Below are 20,729 nucleotides of genomic sequence, written 5' to 3' on the forward strand. Positions count from 1 at the left end.
TGTAAAAACAGACTTTCAAATAAAAAAATATAAAAAAAATGATAACCATCACCGTCAACGAATCAGAAGACCCACGAAAAGTAGCCGTTACAAAATTAACAAATACAAGCGAGCCAAAAAAAATGCTCCTATTCTCCCTCAAACACTTCATTTCATTTCTTCACTCTAAAATCTCACTCTCACTGTGATTCGAATTCAATTCTTCACTCTCAGAACCCTAACCCTAACACTCTCAACACTCACTATTTTTTAATCTAATGGAAGAGGCAGCAACAAAAGTAGTTGCAACGCCAACCAAAACCACCACATTAATGCAACTCAAATTGCAAAATTCTGAGAATCAAAACCCTAATCTTCCTTCGAAATCGTCCAAATCTCCGAAGCCAAAAGCAGCACCCGCTGTTGTTGTTCGATCTCCTCAGAACCGAATCAGACAGCGTAAGTTCCTCGTGGCGAAGAGAAACAACAACAGCAAAACGGTGTCGTCTTGCAAGTGCAGAGAAGAGAAAGGCGATGATGGCGCCAAATGCCTCTGCGTTGCCTATGAGAATCTCAGGGCTTCTCAGGAAGAGTTCTTGAAAAATCGCCAACAGGAATTGAAGAAGGATTGCGAAGATGAAGAAGAAGAGCTTATTGAAGCAAGCCTCAAAATCCAGGACCTTCGAATCCAGGACAACGAGGAAGAGGTGGAGAAGAATGAAATCGACGAATTGGAATTGGAGGGAAGCTCTAATGTGAAGAGAAGGAGGGACAAGTTGCTGGAAGAAGCGAGAAATAGTGTCCCCGAAACCGGGTTCGGGAAAGTGATGCATTTGGTGAATGCCTTCGAGAAGATTCTATCTATGCCAAAATCAAGGAAGAAGGATCAGAATGAGGAAGAGGAAAAATTCGAAGAGGAGAACGAGAAGAGGGAACACAACGACGAAAATGGACACGGAGAGGGTAATAACGGTCATACAAATAGTTGCAAGGTTAAGAGCAAGGTGATGAAATGGGCATTGCCTGGTTTGCAATTTGAGCAACCTTCTTTCAAAGCACCTGAACTTGAGGTTACTGGTTCTTGTTCTGGTTCTGGTTCTTCCTTGATTTGCGCTTCTGATTTGGTTTTGACATCGGAGAACCTTGGATTGGACTCAAGGATCTCGGTTTCTTCTTCCTGGGATAGTAGCCATGGAAGGTTCGATTTTGATTTTTTATTTGCTTTCGTCCATCGTGTTTTGTTTGCTGACATTTGTTGATTGTTCATTGTTGCAGTGTGTCTAGTAGGACTTCAGCTACTGGGGGTAGAAGGAGTAGGAGAAATGTAAGATTTACTTTACATTATGTTAAAATTTACATTTAAGCACTAACGAAATGATGATTATCAAAAACTTGTTCATGATTCACCTAATTGGATTTTATGGTATGGTAATTTTTCCTTTTTCATTCCTTTCTTCAGAGCTTGGATTCGAGTGGTGCTTATGGAGGAAGGAGGTGGAAGAAGAAGCAGCCGCCAAAAGTCACTAACCAAAAACCATTCAAGCTAAGAACAGAAGTAAGTATTGATTGAAGTGTGAAAGAATTAAAACTTTTTTAAAAAAATAAAAATAAACTGCTTTAAAGTTTAGAAACTAATAAATTGTTTTGATAATGCAATTGCTAATGCAGCAAAGGGGGGAATTGAAAAAGGAAGAATTTATGAAGAAGGTGCAGGAGATAATGACGGAAGAACAGAAGATGAGGATTCCTATAGCACAGGGCCTTCCATGGACAACAGATGAACCAGAGGTAAGTTCAGTTTTTGTTATGAAATTCTTGTGGTGTTAATGCAGCACCACCAATTATATGCTACCTTTGATATGATGAGCTTCTTAGTAATAGCATTCCTTTGGTCCTTCTGTTGCAGTGCTTGGTAAAACCTCCTGTTAAAGAGAGCACCAAGCCTATTGATCTTAAGCTTCACAGTGATGTCCGAGCAGTGGATCGAGCTGAATTTGATCAACAGGTGCATTTTCATTTTTATCTATTTCTATATTGTGCCGTTACTGCTATTATTGTTAATATTATTAGGATTTTGTTGATAAGTGTCATTACACATGTAACAAGCCATTTATTGAATACAAAACTTTGAAATAGGGGCAAGACTCTTACTGTTGTTGTTGTTGTTATTGCACATCATAGTACTACTTGTCTTCATGTCAAATGTAGAACAAATATGACTGAATTTGAATGTTCAATTATGTAGGTAGCAGAAAAGATGAGCTTGATAGAACAACTCAAATTGGAAAGAGAAAGACAGCAGAAGGTACAGTATTGAGATTTTTTCACCCAAACATGATCATGGGATATTTTGATAGAAGTATGAAATTTTGGTCCCAACCATTGAATTGGGCCCCAAAATGCTGATGCCTTTTACGTTACTTCATTATAGTTGGAAGAAGAAGAAGAAATCAGAAGGTTGAGGAAGGAACTCATTCCGAAAGCACAACCAATGCCTTATTTTGACAGACCCTTTATACCAAGGAGGTTTGATCTAGTTCTCTAGCTTCATAATTAATGGCTTCATTGGAAGACAGACATTACCTTATAGGGTTCCTTTAACAGTTTTTTTTTTATTTTATTTTATTTTATTCACGTTATTTTTACTTCCTTTGCTTTCTTTAAATAATATATGTATAATTTTCTCTTTTTCGGTGCAAGGTCTACGAAGCATCCAACAATACCAAGAGAACCCAAGTTTCACATACCACAACATAAGAAGATAAAGTGCTTGTCATGGAATGACTTGAAAATTTATTGATGCGAAATGAACATATCCGTTCATTTTTGTGCCTCCGTTAGTGCAATGATCTTTGTACTGTGATTAAAAAGAGTGAGATAGGGGTGTGCAAATTGACTTGGACAAATAGGCATATTCTTTTCATCCAAATGAAATGAATTTATTTTTTAAATTTAGTGTTGTGTAATTACTTTGATTATCTACGCAAGATATTAATTCAACTGTTCAAAACAAAAGCAGTGATAAAATTAATTGGTAGCCAATGAGTTATAGCTCAAATGGCATAGTCTTCCCATACTCAATTAAGAGATTGCGGGTTCAAATCTCTTATCTTTGGTAAAAAAAAGATAAAATTAATTGGTAAAAACACTTGATGAGAGTAGTACAATACTTGTTTTCAATGGTTTTTTTTTTTTCCTCTCAATGGCATGTTCTACTTACTTGCGTATAAACAAAAGAAAAAACTGATTTTTTTTGTTGACGTTTGGATAGCTGGTGGCCTGTGCCGGAAGGTGTTGCTCCCTATCCTCGGAGGTCTTGATTGTTTTTTATGATTTCCTCGTTGGACAAAAATATTTACTAATTTAGTAAAACCACACTACAACTCAAAAGCCTTCTCTTCCACTCTCTCTAAAATTCACACACACTCTAGAAACATCACAAATGGGCTCAAATAGCAAGCACCTCCCACTCCCGCCACAAATCACCATTTGTAGGAATCGGTGTAGCCGTGTAGGCATATCAGATAAATCTTATTCTATTATGTTATACAACCAAATCAAATTCAAATCAACTCGATGCTTTTTGGTAAGCAAATTTGAGCAACTTGAGCATATTTGCTCCTAAATGGTATCAAGTTTATTCGATTTAATAATCCCATATTAATCAACTTGGATTGGTCGAGTGATCAGATCACTCATCCGCTTAAGCAACGTGTCGGGGGTTCAAATCTCGCCTTGTGTATGCAGCAATCCATTGACCAGCAACAAATCTTTAAATGAAGCTCCGATCCACGACGGATTAGTTCTTAGCCTGTCCGGCTAGAGAAAACCGTGGGCAACCAGGAAAGATAAAAAACTCGAGTATAAACACCTCATATGCAATGTTGAACTCCCATTTCCATACTGTCCAGCTTTTCCAATTTATTGGTGTTTGTTTTCTTTGGGATTAGGCCCCTTTGTATTACCCAAAAAAGCCTTATTGCTACATAAGTACATATCAATCTACGTACCCTCCACACCTTAAGACTCTCTCCTTAAGAATATATAAGAAAACCCATTGACAATATTTTTTTTTTTGTATCGTTGGAACTAAATCCTTGAATATCTATCAAAAGTAAACGCCTAATCTGTGGTTGCGGAGTTTACCTTTCAATAGGTAAAAAATTGGCCAAGAAACACCTAGTGGTCATAGTGGTCATCGTTACCCATTAAGCATTAATGCATTATAGCTGGAGTATAGAATTGATTTGGGCTTTGGCCCCGTTTACCAAAAAATATAAAAGAAAGGCAATAATCTCTCAGAATGGCTCGCGCAATGCGCATTGCTACATGTTAGTAATTAACAAAAAACTTATTTTACCAAAAAAAAGAAAAAAACAAAAAACTCGTAAATGGTTGTGAATTTGTGATTAATGATTATGTCAATGCTGTACTATTTGGGGCACAATGTGCTTTAATTATATTTTATCAAAAAATAAATAAGCAATATTAGGCTAGTTTGCAAGAGGGCAAGTATCAATCAAAACTGGTCCGATATCCTTCAAAATGACTAGAAAATAAAGTATTAATTTAAATCAAAACCTTAGCGATCAAAATTCCAAACTAAAAAACAATAAATATAAAGAAAAACAAATATGAAAATCTAAGAAAATTGGCCTGTTCAATACTTAATTTTGCGTTGATGCCATCTACTATTCAGCAAACTTAAACCCTAGATGATATGATATGCAAAGCATCATCAATTCTCACTAAGACACCACTCAAGGGGCAACAACAATGCGACCAGCAACTTGATCGAGATCCCGTCGGCCATTGGAAGTGATTCTTCTACCACTGCAATGCAAAAAACACAAATAAGTCAAACTATCTTTACAAGAACCAATGATGAATACAATAGCATTGATCTGTTTTCGGCATATAACATTTCAACAAAACTTACCCTTTTAACTCCTGCTCAATAATGCCCATCTTTTGCAATTGTTTCAGAATGTGTCTGGCAATACTGCCGCTACTCCGGCAGAAATGTGGGGGGCGGCTTCCATTTCTCTTACTTCCACCATAGATCCTCTTAAACGCACCAACACCAAGACCACCTCTCAAGTAGATCTTTCTTGCCATGGAGGCTGTAACCAAGGTTGATCTCCATCAGTCTAACAGTAAATATTTACATTTAACAACAGAATAAATTATGTGACACTGCGAGCATTCACGCTCAATTATAAGGAATCTCCACTTTGTTAAACGAGTAAACTCACCAGATCTAACATAATACCAGTCAGGATCATAAGGAGCCAGTTCCTTAAACTTTGCAGTCTTCACAATATCTGTCCACTCAGGCAGCTCCATCTGTTAAACAATCACACACAAAGAACGCAACAATTAAATAAACACCTACAACTTCATTTAACAAAACAAGCAGAAAGGCATCGATAGGCATTAACCAAAGTGCCACAGCAAGCACAAACACAATACACATACGAAAATATCAAAAGAGCAAAAGAAAAGGTATTCACCGAGACTAGAGTGTAAATTGATTAAATTCCAAGCCAATCACGTAAAATTGCAAACTTTAACCTACCAATAATCTAATATAGAATTATTTGAATTACATCAAAATTCACACCAAACCAATCAGCCTTACAATTACAATCGAATTACAAACAACAAAAAAGGCAAAATAAACATGAAAAGCTACCATCCTCCTCAATATAAAAGCCATTTATTACCACACTAATTAAACTGCTACTCGATCAATATATGACATAGAGTTCCAAAAACCCAAACTTTTCTCCCCAAATTACACACAAAGCAAGGGTTTGAATCTGAGAACATTCATCAGAAAATAGACTCACTCAACGTAATGACAGCTACCAAATATAATTTCGAACAACACAAACGAAATTGACCAATGTAAAACCTAAGAAAAGGGAACGAGAACGAATTTATTTATTAAAAAAAAAAAGATCGTACCTTGCCAGAACGCTTGAGGTGAGAGGCATAGGCCTTGACGAATTCGTGAGGCGAAACATCCTTGACTGTCCTTGCGGTTGCCATGGCTGAACTCAACCGTCGTTCTCAAGCAACGCTGATCTCACTTCTGAGTTCTCAACTTCGCAAGGGTTTCAACCTTCAAGTGATCCCTTCTTCGTGGTTTATAAATGGCAGCTCTTAAAGTAGGGTTTTATTTTCGGGTATGGGCCTTTTGGGCTTTTCATTCTTTTCATAAAGCCTGTTTAACTTGAGCAAAATCCAAAAAGACCAACTTTCAGCTCATATATTTAAATCTCTTATGTTAATCAGCATATTAGCATGAGACTGAATTCCCTTAATTTTTTTTCTTCAATTATTTGATAAAATGTGATGTATAATCATTTAATATTTTTTTATATATTTTTTGTTTCATTTAAAGAATGTAAAGTGAGAAATTAAATTTTACCAAATAATTTTAAAAAAATATTGAACAAATCTATTCCCAATTAGCACGCACATGTTATCAACCAATTAATAAAGAGTCAAAGTTCTGTGGTTTACATTGGGTTCTATATTTACTACTTAATTAATTAATGAGGAGTGCTAGGGGTCAGCAATTTTTGTGATTTATAACCATCAAATAGCCATCAATGATGATTTTAATTATGTGAGATTATTGTGAGATTTTATCCAATAGCTCATTTTTTTTTTGCTAGTTACATGTTAGCCATAAATTAAAAAAATTGATGGCCCCTAAACTTTTCCTTAATTAATATCACTATTACCAATTATTGCTACTACCTACTAGATGGGGGATGATAATGATTTATGAACACGTGGTAAAAATACTAGGTTTTAAAACTTTATAATGAAATTGGAGGATGACTTAGTTTCTATTCATTTATGGGTCTTATTTATTTGTTTTTCCACTCATTTGTGTGTATTAACTCTTTTTAATTGAAACGTGTGCCTATTCACAGTAAAATTGCCCAAAACCATTGTTGTTAAATTAAGAACATGTATAACTAATTATACCAAATATGAGGAAAACTGAATCTTTCATTCTTTCTATATACCTCATTAACGGTTTGGTTTAGGCTTTAGACTATTTAATAACTTCAATATCAATTATTAAACTTACGCATTGGTTTAGGCTTTAGACTATTTAATAACTTCAATATCAATTATTAAACTTACGCAGCTGCATGCCAACGAACTATAACTCAAATGACATAGTCTCCCTATTCTCATCTAGAGGTTTCGAGTTTGAGTCTCAGTGTCTCACTCTTAACTTTGGAAAAAAAACTTACACAGCTGCACAATAGAAAAAAAAATCCTTCTGGCTTGTGTTTTTTATGTTGATTGTTTTACATACAAACTACAAATTCTGTGAACTGGTCCTAGCAGCAACTAATTTTTCTCACCATGAAGCTCAACTATCTGCTGGAGCAAGAATGGCAGAATATAAACAACAGTGTGCTTTACAAATTTACATCTCAGCATGTGTTATTTGTATAAAATTGCTACCAAGCATACACTTCATGAATTTCATCTCTCCCCAAATTTTGTGGTTCAGTTGAGAATAATACTACATAGCTATTATTTGTTCATTTCTATAATTTATGAAAAATTAAACCTTATGGTACTTGTATTTTTGCCCTAAGTTGAATCTATAGACATGGTTATTAAACCCATTTAACACTAGGGTCCTCACTGCTTCAACTCCTTGCTCCAATGAAGTATCAATCTGTCAAAAAATATATATTTCCATCAAAATTCAATCAAGGAAGGAATAAAAAGGAACATAATTTGCAACAAGTAATAAAATAATCACACAAATTCGAGGATTTTACTCTTCGAACTGCGTTTTGTAGGTTAGATCTGTCCAAATTTGTTAGGATCCATCAATAGTCTATTAACTACTATTAAGTTCAATAAGCAAAATAAGTTCTAAACTGTTCTCAAACTTGTAGAATCTATTAACTATCATAACATGAGCGAAAGCGCAAAGTATTTACAAATATAAGCAGAAACTTGTAATGCAAGTATGCAACAATAAAAGAACTAAACCAAGTGATGCTAGGTTGAAAGCCAGGAAGTATAACCTGTTTTCGCTCCACTGAACTGAACTTCTGCAGAAGAAAAGCTTTCACATCCATATTTCCAGGAGGATTTCCGATTCCTATAAACAGAAATATTAAACATACTACTAATGAATAAACTAGACACCATATCAAGTCATCAAGTAATAGGAGATAAGTGGGAAGGAACTAACCTATGGAAAGCCGAGGAAACTCACGGGAACCATCCAAATGGCCCATTACATTTTTCAACCTGCAACAATCTAACACCAGTTATATAGGAATTTATGTTCCATTACAACAGGACATAAACACAAAAATATTATACGATTCCCCAAATTTATAAACCATGTAACAAAAAAATTCAACAAGCATTACCCATTGTGGTAACCATGTCCGCCTTTAGGTTGAAGCCTTAAAACACCATTTGGAAGGCTCATTTCATCATAAACCTACATAAAAATTCCCACTAACTTTTAAGGAACTTGTACATTGTCATCGCTGACTACTTTCAACTAGAAGTAAGGTTAGAAAAACATACTAGTAGAATATGACGCAGGGATACTTGATAATATGTAGCAAGAGGCCCAGCCTTTAGGAATATTACAAGCAAGAAAAATTAGGGAAATAAATGAGAGAGAGAGGGGGGCTAACAGTAACAATCCATAAGTCATTTGTATGAATGTGAGACACAAAAATGTAATATCAACATATACAAAAAAAAGTAGTAAATCAGATAGATGGTTTACTTGATTCGTTACCAATTTCACCAAGTGTACATGTGTATATCGTATAAAATCTAGCAATTTATGTGATGAAATGAAACTAACCGATTCGCCACTAAAGTTCATGTATGTTTGAGCCTTTGCTAGCAAAATTGGTACATCTCCTATAGAACCTGTATAAGATCACAGAAGAAAAGACAACTCAATGCTAAAGTTACCAAGATAAATGAAGCCAATAAACTTGGAGGAGGAAAAGAGGGAGAAAATATTAATAAGAATAAAATCATTCCTGGGTAATTTTTTACCTATTCCAATCAATGCCATAGACTGTATTGTGTTCATCCGAATCCCTTGTGCTTTAGAAATGCTATTGATTACTTCAAATCCCACCTAACAGATAGTAGGGAAAAAATATTCATACCACATCAAGAGAAGATTATTGTTCTTTTAAGAACTTTTAAAAACTTTTGGTGAATAACCAATTACATTGTGCCTAGTTCCATGGTATTTACTTCCAAGGTTACCCAAGCCTACGACAAGCCAAGGAGTATACTCCACTTTAGTAGCTCCACTTTATATATAAGTTGTTCAGTGATTGAAGCATCGCTTGATGGCTCAATTGGTTATTATCTCACTAAGTACAACTTGATCAAACAAATTAGAAGCATTTATATATAAATATAAATTAAAGCTTTAATTTCAAAAAGTAGAAAATAACAGCTGCATAGTTCACAGTTGAAAATAATCATGTGTAAATTTAGCCCCCGTTTTACTCCACTCCAAAGACATAATACTACACATTCAATGTTCCTTTATTCATTCTATTTCAGTCCCAACAAAACAAGGAGATCAAAGTTACCTGTTACAGAAACACAATGTGCCCATCCAGCAGCTGCTTTTACAATAGACACTTCAGGCAGAAGAGGGAAAGTGCCAAAAAGTTTGAGGCAAACTTTTGCTCCAGCTTTTTGCCCAAAAGTTTGCCCAAAAGTTTGAGGCAAACTTTTGGTCAAGCTTTTTGCTCCCTGGTTCGTTTTCAATTAATCCAAAAGTTTGAGCTAAAGTTTGAGGCAAACTTTTGCTCAAACTTTTTGTCCTCTCTTCCTCCTAGCCATTCCTTCTTGCTTCAACCTTTCTCCAAGCTTTCTTCACCTATCATTAATCAACCAAACACATCAAAGCTATGCTCAAAATCATGAGATATTCATTCTTTCATAATATGTGATAATTATAGCATAAAACCTCATGAAATTGAATTAATTCATCTATGGTTGATTAAATCAAAGGAAACATGAAAATCTACCCAATTGGCTTGCTTATGGCTCAAGAAAGTGCATAATTTAATTGAAAACAAAAGAAAAAGGCTAGTGAAACTAGGCTAAGATGACTTGTCATCATAGGCACAATGTAATTGGTTATTCACCAAAAGTTTTTAAAAGTTCTTAAAAGAACAATAATCTTCTCTTGATGTGGTATGAATATTTTTTTCCTACTATCTATTAGGTGGGATTTGAAGTAATCGATAGCATTTCTAAAGCAGAAAGAATTCAGATGAACACAATACAGTCTAAGGCATTGATTGGAATAGGTAAAAAATTACCCAGGAATGATTTTATTCTTATTAATATTTTCTCCCTCTTTTCCTCCTCCAAGTTTATTGGCTTCATTTATCTTGGTAACTTTAGCATTGAGTTGTCTTTTCTTCTGTGATCTTATACAGATTCTATAGGAGATGTACCAATTTTGCTAGCAAAGCCTCAAACATACATGAACTTTAGTAGTGAATCGGTTAGTTTCATTTTATCACATAAATTGCTAGATTTTATACGATATACACATGTACACTTGGTGAAATTGATAACGAATCAAGTAAACCATCTATCTGATTTACTACTTTTTTTTTTGTATATGTTGATATTACATCTTTTGTGTCTCACATTCATACAAATGACTTATGGATTGTTACTGTTAGGAAGTGGGATTCTCAGAGCCAGTCGGAATATGGGAGGAGAAGGGAGTGGAGATTTTGGAGGGTGGAGAGGATTGTGGAGTGAGAGGTCTGTGAGACGAGAGAGGAAGAAAGGGCGCGATGAAACTGCCACGGAAGAGGAAGAAGAAGAGGTCTGGGATGATGGCATGAAAGTGGGGGATGCATACGTCGTCGTTTTGACCATTAAGGACCAATTTGTCCTCTAACAATTTGTTCCTCATCCATTTCAGCAACCGTAACGGATACATCACTCTTCACCCCTCCACCTCAATAATCTCTGTTATTATTTCGAGCACTAATTCCACGGAAGGACATAATTGTCACGGAATTTACATGGTAAAAAATTGAAATGTATTTTTCAATCTTAAAGAACGAAAATATCTGTATTTTAAAAGATTAAGTACCTATTTATCTTTTACTCTAAATTTTTTATCACATCACTTAAATTATTTCCTGTCCGTGAGCCTGAAATTCAACGCAAGAAATTATGACTATATGGTCAAATATGCATAAGATCTATGTCATTTTAAATTGCTTTTTCGTTAGTAGGACCCTATTTGGTATTTAGAGCAATCCATATTGTATATTCTTTCTTAAAACGGTCACTTTCATATGATAACTATTTTTTTCAACTAAATTTGGGAAAGGATTTGATGATCACAAAATGTTTGGATTATTTAATTGTTCTATAATAAAATATATTTTTAAAATTTTTTTTATTTAAACTAAATAGTTTTTGTTTAATTTTAGTTATAAATTAATTTTTATATATTATTTAATTATAAATTTTTTTTATTTTATAAATTATTATTTTATTATTCATCATCTATCATATTTATTAACAATTAAAAATAAAAATAATAACGAATTAAATTTTTTATTAATCGTAATAAATATTTTGACAATCCTAATCAATTAGAATTTTATTCTTGATTCATTACATACGTAAAGATTTGTGAAATTGGTGTTTGTTGGCAATTCAATCGATTGGACATACAACACAATCGATTGAATGTTGCAAGACAGTATATTTTTTTTTCAGAATTCAATCGATTGGAAGTGTATCACAACCGATTGATTTTTGCACGGCAATATGGGTTCTCAAAATTCAATTGATTGGAATTGTTACACAATCGATTGAGCTGCGCTTAGAATGTGAGTTTTTTCTTGTTCAATCGAGTGTTCATGTTACCAATCGATTGAAGTCTTCAAAGCAATATGAGTTTTCACAATTCAATCGATTGGTTGTGTTAGCCAATTCCATAGAATTGTGCAATGCGTTATATGTTACGCTATTCTAAATTTTTCTCCTCGTATTTATAAATTATTATTTTATTAGTTATCTATCTTATCTTTAAAATTCTATCTTCAATTTTTAAGTTTTTATTTTGATTTAGATACTAATCTTACCTTTTTCAATATTAAAATTATAAATTGATGAAATAATCTATCATCAATTTATTTTTCAATTACTCAATCCATTGGAATTGTTTATCAATCTCCTTGATTATCAATTTTTTCATTGTTTTTGTTCATCGTTTATTCATCTACTTAATATCCAATTTTCTTCATCGTTTATCTATCTCTTTAATATCCAATATTTACAATATTCAATCAATTGTATTGTACGTCCAATCGATTGAATTGCCAACAAATACGATTTCACAAATCTTTACGTATGTAATGAATCAAGAATAAAATTCTAATTGATTAGGATTGTCAAAATATTTATTACGATTAATAAAAAATTTAATTCGTTATTATTTTTATTTTTAATTGTTAATAAATATGATAGATGATGAATAATAAAATAATAATTTATAAAATAAAAAAAATTTATAATTAAATAATATATAAAAATTAATTTATAACTAAAATTAAACAAAAACTATTTAGTCTTAATAAAAAAAATTTTAAAAATATATTTTATTATAGAACAATTAAATAATCCAAACATTTTGTGATCATCAAATCCTTTCCCAAATTTAGTTGAAAAAAATAGTTATCATATGAAAGTGACCGTTTTAAGAAAGAATATACAATATGGATTGCTCTAAATACCAAATAGGGTCCTACTAACGAAAAAGCAATTTAAAATGACATAGATCTTATGCATATTTGACCATATAGTCATAATTTCTTGCGTTGAATTTCAGGCTCACGGACAGGAAATAATTTAAGTGATGTGATAAAAAATTTAGAGTAAAAGATAAATAGGTACTTAATCTTTTAAAATACAGATATTTTCGTTCTTTAAGATTGAAAAATACATTTCAATTTTTTACCATGTAAATTCCGTGACAATTATGTCCTTCCGTGGAATTAGTGCTCGAAATAATAACAGAGATTATTGAGGTGGAGGGGTGAAGAGTGATGTATCCGTTACGGTTGCTGAAATGGATGAGGAACAAATTGTTAGAGGACAAATTGGTCCTTAATGGTCAAAACGACGACGTATGCATCCCCCACTTTCATGCCATCATCCCAGACCTCTTCTTCTTCCTCTTCCGTGGCAGTTTCATCGCGCCCTTTCTTCCTCTCTCGTCTCACAGACCTCTCACTCCACAATCCTCTCCACCCTCCAAAATCTCCACTCCCTTCTCCTCCCATATTCCGACTGGCTCTGAGAATCCCACTTCCTAACAGTAACAATCCATAAGTCATTTGTATGAATGTGAGACACAAAAGATGTAATATCAACATATACAAAAAAAAAAGTAGTAAATCAGATAGATGGTTTTCTTGATTCGTTACCAATTTCACCAAGTGTACATGTGTATATCGTATAAAATCTAGCAATTTATGTGATGAAATGAAACTAACAGATTCACCACTAAAGTTCATGTATGTTTGAGGCTTTGCTAGCAAAATTGGTACATCTCCTATAGAACCTGTATAAGATCACAGAAGAAAAGACAACTCAATGCTAAAGTTACCAAGATGAATGAAGCCAATAAACTTGGAGGAGGAAAAGAGGGAGAAAATATTAATAAGAATAAAATCATTCCTGGGTAATTTTTTACCGATTCCAATCAATGCCTTAGACTGTATTGTGTTCATCCGAATCCCTTCTGCTTTAGAAATGCTATCGATTACTTCAAATCCCACCTAACAGATAGTAGGGAAAAAATATTCATACCACATCAAGAGAAGATTATTGTTCTTTTAAGAACTTTTAAAAACTTTTGGTGAATAACCAATTACATTGTGCCTAGTTCCATGGTATTTACTTCCAGGGTTACCCAAGCCTACAACAACCCAAGGAGTATACTCCAGTTTAGTAGCTCCATTCTTTGTCTCTGGTACCGAACAGCAAACCGGAGACCTCGCTCTAACCGAAGGCTCCGTCGAATCACGAGGACGATGAAGGTTCCTGGGAAAGCTCAAACAAAAGCCAGGGGGAGGTGATGCTGCATGCAACATTGATATACTGAAAATTCAAGAAAGGATACACAATAAATAAGAAACATGATGTGCCCATGTTACTCACAAAAACCAGCACTCAATTATCTTATCTCTGATCTAAATCATTGTAAGCTTCAACCTAGAACCAAATTATGAATAGTAAATAAACAAAGAAGAAAGCCATACGATACCACAAAAAATTGCATTTTTTTTCTTCGAAAATAAAAGGAACAAAAAATCAGACAAGCTTCAAAAGAAAACACATTAATTACCCTTAAAATCGTAAAATCTCTCATCACACAGCATCACCGAGACTCTTATAGCAAGCAGAACAGTGAAAAATCATGCAACACTTACAGCGTGTGAAGAAGAAGCTAGGAGGCGGAGGTGAACGGCTTGTGAAGGTTGGCAGCAGCAGAGCGGAAGAAGAGGGCAGAGGAGAACAGAGAGTCAACTGCTGTTGCCTGAGCCGTCGGTGGTGCCGGAGACTGGTGGTGGTGGGTGCTTGATAATGGACAGTTTTTGAAGGTAATAAAAGGATGACGTTTTATTTTTTAACGATATTTTTTTTAAGGTAATGGGCTTTCCTTTTTGCCACTAGCCTTTTGGGTTAAACGTAAATTGGGCCTCAATATATATAAATACTAACGAAAGAGTTTCAAGTCTATCGAGAATACGTGTTCCAGTTGTTTTAACCGTTGATCTAAATTATAAGAAATATATTTAATATATATTAATTGAAATCAACAGTTAAAACAACTAGAATACCGGTGTTTCAATATACTTGAAATTTTTCCAATACTATATAGATAATACAAGATATCAAAACGAGAGGTCCTACATTGTCATTTTCAGTGCTGACAATACTATTTGTGCAAGAACACAATTTATAAAAATTACACATGCACCCATGGTAAAAGTAGTGCTTATCACAAACTCTACTAATTGAATGGAATCTCACCACGTATTAATTCCAGCCTCACCTTTAATGTTTGGTACCGTGTCAATAGTCTCCACGACGTGAGACTATTTAATTCATAAATGTATATGCCTTGTCTTGTAAAACGGCAACAAGTTTACGTTGAAAAGAAACAGAAGAGAGATGGGATTATTCTTAACAAAAAAAGAATTATATTGATTTGGTCATTCGTTATCTAGCATGAATGGTGCTCTTAACATTCCAATTATCTAAGATAGTAAATTAGTAATTGAAAAAAAATGGTTATTTGATGATCGATGTATAGTTCATACATATACACTAGGGGTGTTCCGTTTGCGGTTTAGTTCGATTTTTAGAAGAAAAGTCATCCGATCCAATTTTGTATTAATTCTTCGGTTCGGTTTGGTTCGATTTTTTATCGAAACCAACCAAACCAAACCAAACTAACTAAAATCGATTTGGTTTGGTTCCATTTTTTGGTTTTTACGTTCATTAAAAAGATTTCATGTTCTAATCATATATGAGCCGGATACTATTGTTGACTTCACATAACCGAAATTATTGGATAATGAGTGACTTCAATTTTTTGGAAGATAAAGCATTGTTAGTACCAACTCTTGAGGATGATGAGATGCTCAATGAAATATATATATATATATATATATTCTTTCGCAAATTCCTTCAGAGGAGAAAGAGTATTTAAGTTCGGGCTCATTTTGTGTGACAGATCAAGATGTTGGCATTGAAGCTAAGTGGATAACCATTGAATTCTTAAATGAAATGAAATGTTCTTGAACTCCAAATCATAAATAAGTTTTGAAAAGGGAGTTCCAATCATGCTACAAGATTAGTTGTTACTTGTTAGTGAATTGAGACAAAATATCATAAGTGCTATTGTTATTACGGGACAGCATATTGGTGAGAAAGTTTTCATTCCTCGAATGAATTTAATCTCATCTGATCCGGTTTTAGAGAAGACAATTTCCTATTGAACTTTGTTTTGCCATGACCGTTTATAAAAGTCAAGGGCAACCACTCTCTCATGGCGGTTTGTTTTTGTCAAAACATGTTTTCACTTATGGACAACTCTATGTTGCTATATTAAGAGTGAAATCCAAAGCTAGCCTTAAGATATTAATTTTAGACAAGAACAAAAAATGCATGAGATAGTACTAAAAATGTCATGTATCAAGAGGTTTTTGAGAAGATTTGGAATAACGTGATATGATGATGCAGTGATTTTCATGAAGATCATACTCTGAATGTAATGCAAAGCTTTAGTTTATTTTCCCTTGCTATTCATATTGTATTTTCTTAAATGTTATTTGTAGAATTAACAATCAAGAAAATAGATCAATGTTCATAAATAGTATTGATGTTTTTCTAGTTTCACACATCCTTCATTATACTTTATTGGTAACTGGGTAAGTAATGTTTCAGCAAGAAAGAAAGAAACAAGACTACATTTGGGGATATATATAATTGAAAGTTAACTTCTAGTCCCTTCCTTGCACCAGAAGGAAACACATAAAAAGTAATTGAATGCAAGACTTTAACAAATAAAAAATGAAGAAATATCTCCTCTAACCTTGCCATGAGTCATTTCCATTTTGTGTCTCCCTTCACCATAGGCTGCAGACAGACATCTCGATAAACAGGTTCATTTGCAACTTCAATGTCCTAGCTCCAATCAACCCTTCTTCTTTGCTTGTTGCAGCAATTTAGTATTTGTCCAATTAAAAGTGGTCACAGAATCGGCATGTTCAACGCTTGCAAGACATCCTTAAACTCAAAATTATGTGTTTCTTTGTTGAACCTCTCAACCAGTTTGTACCTCGCATCATTCAAATAGAAAGACTGAACAGTTTCTATTAGCCATTCCGCCTCAGAGTCGGTCAGCTTGCTGGTAAACACAACATCCCCACGGATAAGCACCAAGTCCTTGGTCTCAGCAAATTCTTTGTAAAAGGTCACAGTAAAGTAGGGGGCTGCTTGTGTTCCCCTGGCCTTGTAATCTTCAAGACCCGTAAAAAGAATGTGTGGCATCTGCACTGCAAGAAAAGAATGAATATGCATCTCAAGATCAAATTGGAAGAAGAGAAGCAAATAGAGACAACAAAACAAATAAATCGTTTGCATCAACGTAGCTGAACTGCACGGTATATTCAAGTTTCCATTAGCTATCTGAATAGATTGGGCTTATAGAATTTCTACTAGTAACCTAGATTTTTAGGATATACATAAGGGTCCAAGGTCAGCGTTTATCCTATGTATCAAAAGTCAAAACTGTTCAGACTCTCTTTTAAAAAATCATCAAAGATTTGTAACACAATTTTGATTCACAAGTATTAATTAAATTTAGACTAAATGATAAGCAAGATAAAAATTTTATCAAACCTTGAACAAACATTGTCGTATAACCGCTTCCTCTCCACACAGGAATGACAAAATATCGGCTGCCAAGGATAAATAAAGCTGAGGTGAGAACATGAATTCTGGAATGGTACAAATATCGTGATACATATCTTAATAACAACCATAATAATAATTAAAAAGAAAAAATAATACCATTCTGAAGCTCTATGCTCCAGCAGGTTATAAAGTTTTGCTTTCATGGATGCTCCAATATGACCTCTTCCCAAGTGATACTGAAATAAAACAAGCCAAATCATATTATCATAAATAAATAAACAAAACTCTTCAAAGGAGACATAAATTGTCACACAACATAATAGTTTTATGATGAATTGCATTCCATGATTCCATCAAAGCTAAGAAAAACTCAAGCTCTTCAACATATCACATTAGGCACAAGCAAAAGCATTTTTTATTACCAAGTTCCACAAATTCCAGGGAAAAGAATAAGAAAAAAAAAACAAATATAGTAAAAGCAAACAGCAAAGACAAACAAGAGGATTTTGAGTTTAATCTGATCCTTGTCTTAATGCATATAAGTCCATAAAGGAAAGAACAAAGAACTATTTGATGCATGCTAATTGAGTAATGAGTAGCCGAAAATGAAAGACTTGCATCATCCCAAATAGAAGCAATATCATCAGGGTAGCGGTCCTTCAATCTTTCAACATCTACAATGGAATCCAAGGGCTTTGGCTGCAAAGGAGTGAACCCACTGGCGAACTTTGACGTCCTGCAAAACCCAACCGAACCCCATTTCCAGAAATCTCCCGAAATCTCCGGCTGCTGCGATTTCTGGGTAGTTGCTGCAAAGAAAGGGCGTTTAAGCAGAAACGGGCTTCTGGCCTTGGGCAAAGAAGCTATGGTCCTTGAGATTGTTGAAGATACCCTTTGCATCGTAGAATTCAGAAATGAGAAAAAGGAACAAATTTGACGATTGAATGAATCAGTGGCAGTGTTTTGTTTTCAGTGGTTAAGCTTGAAAAATTTTTGTAGAAGACTGAAGAGGATTTGCATATCTCTGGATGCATCCTATACCTGCCATGATAAAAAAAAAATCAAGAAAAGGATTCAGCACAAATTCAGCACAAAGTTTCAAATATTTGATCCAAGTGGAAACTGGTCCCATGAAGAATTTATCTGCTTCCCACACGGGCTGTTCGTTCAAGCGTAGTGGCAAGAATAATGGGACTCATCAGTAACTGAAACTACATATCACCAAGCACCTTGTAAAATATATAACTATCTTTAAATTAAAACATTTCACCGGTCACTTTTAATTTGAAAATTAGGTGTATTTGGTATGAAAAATTTGATTTGTAAATTGGAAACCGGCGATTTCTACCTACATATATATCTATATCTATATTCAGATATTATTATTGGCCTAATTAATTGTTTTCTTCCTTCAAACTCAGTAATATGTGTATGCTTGACATGCGACACTCATATTTATCTTTCTTATTAGAAAACACTATAAACTTAGATAATTAAACAAGAACACAACAAATTTTCAAACAAAAATTATCAAACAGAACCACAAATTACCAAAGCTGCAAGAACAAATTAGAAAGAACAGAACCAAAAACCCTAAACTAAAAATCATATAGCAAAATAAAAATAGAACCAATTATCAAACAGAACCACAGAACCAGCAATCAGAAGCAATTTCCCTAAACAATGAACAACAAATAAAACAATGAACAGTGAAGCAGCAATCAGAAGCAATTTCAGTAAACAATGAACAACAAATAACACAATGAACAACAATCAGAAGCTGTTGAACAGAATAAAACAATGAATCAATAATTATTGAACAACCAGCAACAATGAATCAATAATTATTGAACAGAAATTAGTCAAATTACATACCTGACTCGGAGGTTCGGGCTCCATATCTGACTTGAATCGGTGGCTGGGTGGTCGGTGCTGTACTGTGCTGCGGGTGGCCAGATCGGTCCTGTTGGTGGCGCCGGGGGTGGTGCACTGCTGGCTGCTGGATGGTGCTGGGTGGTGTAGTGTCCACGACCGCGACTCCACGAGGGTGGTGCTGGCTGGGGCTGGGTGGTGCTGTCTGCGAGGAGGTGCTGGGAACCTGGGAGGAAAGGTTCAGCGGCGCTGCGAGGTGGTGGGAGGAAGGGCTTCGCCGGTGCTGGAAGGTGCTGCGAGAAGGTGGGTTCGCCGCCGGCTCTGGGTTTCGTCGAGTGAGACTGAGAGTGAGTGCAGAGAGCGAGACTGAGAGAGTGAGAGTAAAGGGGAGTGGATCCTCTCATGTGGGTAAAAAATTGGATAGTGTCCCGTGTTTGATATTTTTTCTTTTTTTTATTAATTTTTTGTCACATTTATAAAATTAAAGGTGAGAAAGAAATCACACTTTATTCTTTTCAGTAAAACAAAAAATAGAGAGGATCTATTTCCAAAAGTAAAGAGCGGCTACGGCTAAGTTTACGTTTGGGGGTGGGTGACTTGGTGGGGGGTTAGGTTAGGTTAGGTCATCTTTGGGGTTAGGGGTTAGTTTTTAGGATTTTGTATAATACTGTTTCGGTTCGGTTATGATTTTTATTGTCATAATCAAAAATCGAACCAAATCTAATAAAAACAGCAAAAACATATTTTTTTTATTTTTTTTAGTTTTTAATTTTTAATTTATTCGATTCAATTGGTCGATTTAATTCAGTTCGAATCAATTTTGAATAACTTTATTATTATACACGGACCAAAGAATAAGAGTGCAACTATTAAGTATGGCTACTATACAGTTGAAATCCATTTTGGTCCCTGAAATTTGGGTTCAGCCTTAATTTCGACCTCCAAATTTTTAGTTATCCAATTAACACCTTCAAATATTGGATCGTGCATCACGTTTGTTCCTGTAGTTATATCCGTTAACGAAGAGTTTATGCGGCACATTAAGTTAACACAGTGTGCATCTATGTAGCACCCAACTTGCCAGAATGAATGCGTGATGAGTGAATGATGTGGCAAAAAGTTGTTTTCACTTAATTTGACTTCTACGTATATGTTAAAACCCTAATTTGCATGGACTCATATTAAGTGAAAACAACTTTTATCACATCATTCACTCATCACACATAGGGATGGCAGCAGTACCCGTACCCGCAGGTACCCGTCTCGCCCTACCCGGTCGGGACGGGTTTGAACCGGACCCGGAGCGGGGCGGGTCTGAAACGTGGCGGGTTGATGAGCGGGGCGGGACGGGGGTC

At 34.6% G+C, this 20,729-nt stretch overlaps 4 protein-coding genes across 4 annotated transcripts; 1 reads left to right on the plus strand and 3 right to left on the minus strand.

Moving 5' to 3' along the window:
• Window positions 82–2,934, plus strand: LOC107621597. The gene is made up of 8 exons (XM_016323629.2): window positions 82–1,177; window positions 1,255–1,303; window positions 1,439–1,534; window positions 1,648–1,767; window positions 1,886–1,984; window positions 2,225–2,284; window positions 2,411–2,505; window positions 2,680–2,934. Exons 1-8 carry the CDS (start codon window positions 258–260, stop codon window positions 2,777–2,779), a joined length of 1,539 nt encoding a protein of 512 aa, XP_016179115.1. The 5' UTR covers window positions 82–257; the 3' UTR covers window positions 2,780–2,934.
• LOC107624024 (40S ribosomal protein S19-1) lies at window positions 4,493–6,144 on the minus strand. Its single transcript, XM_016326459.2, has 4 exons — window positions 5,950–6,144; window positions 5,235–5,325; window positions 4,919–5,102; window positions 4,493–4,812 (listed from the first exon to the last, which is right to left on the minus strand). Exons 1-4 carry the CDS (start codon window positions 6,031–6,033, stop codon window positions 4,740–4,742), a joined length of 432 nt encoding a protein of 143 aa, XP_016181945.1. The 5' UTR covers window positions 6,034–6,144; the 3' UTR covers window positions 4,493–4,739.
• LOC107622663 (chloroplastic group IIB intron splicing facilitator CRS2-B, chloroplastic) lies at window positions 7,274–14,715 on the minus strand. Its single transcript, XM_016324643.2, has 9 exons — window positions 14,508–14,715; window positions 13,950–14,175; window positions 13,769–13,853; window positions 13,569–13,636; window positions 8,572–8,622; window positions 8,409–8,482; window positions 8,225–8,283; window positions 8,055–8,131; window positions 7,274–7,696 (listed from the first exon to the last, which is right to left on the minus strand). Exons 2-9 carry the CDS (start codon window positions 14,166–14,168, stop codon window positions 7,580–7,582), a joined length of 750 nt encoding a protein of 249 aa, XP_016180129.1. The 5' UTR covers window positions 14,169–14,175; window positions 14,508–14,715; the 3' UTR covers window positions 7,274–7,579.
• Window positions 16,440–19,749, minus strand: LOC107622664. Its single transcript, XM_016324644.2, has 5 exons — window positions 19,378–19,749; window positions 18,121–18,543; window positions 17,659–17,738; window positions 17,488–17,546; window positions 16,440–17,141 (listed from the first exon to the last, which is right to left on the minus strand). The coding sequence occupies exons 2-5, from the start codon at window positions 18,400–18,402 to the stop codon at window positions 16,837–16,839; spliced, it is 726 nt and encodes a 241-aa protein (XP_016180130.1). The 5' UTR covers window positions 18,403–18,543; window positions 19,378–19,749; the 3' UTR covers window positions 16,440–16,836.

The sequence above is a fragment of the Arachis ipaensis genome, chromosome B10 (assembly GCF_000816755.2).
Source record: "Arachis ipaensis cultivar K30076 chromosome B10, Araip1.1, whole genome shotgun sequence".
NCBI lineage: Eukaryota > Viridiplantae > Streptophyta > Magnoliopsida > Fabales > Fabaceae > Arachis > Arachis ipaensis.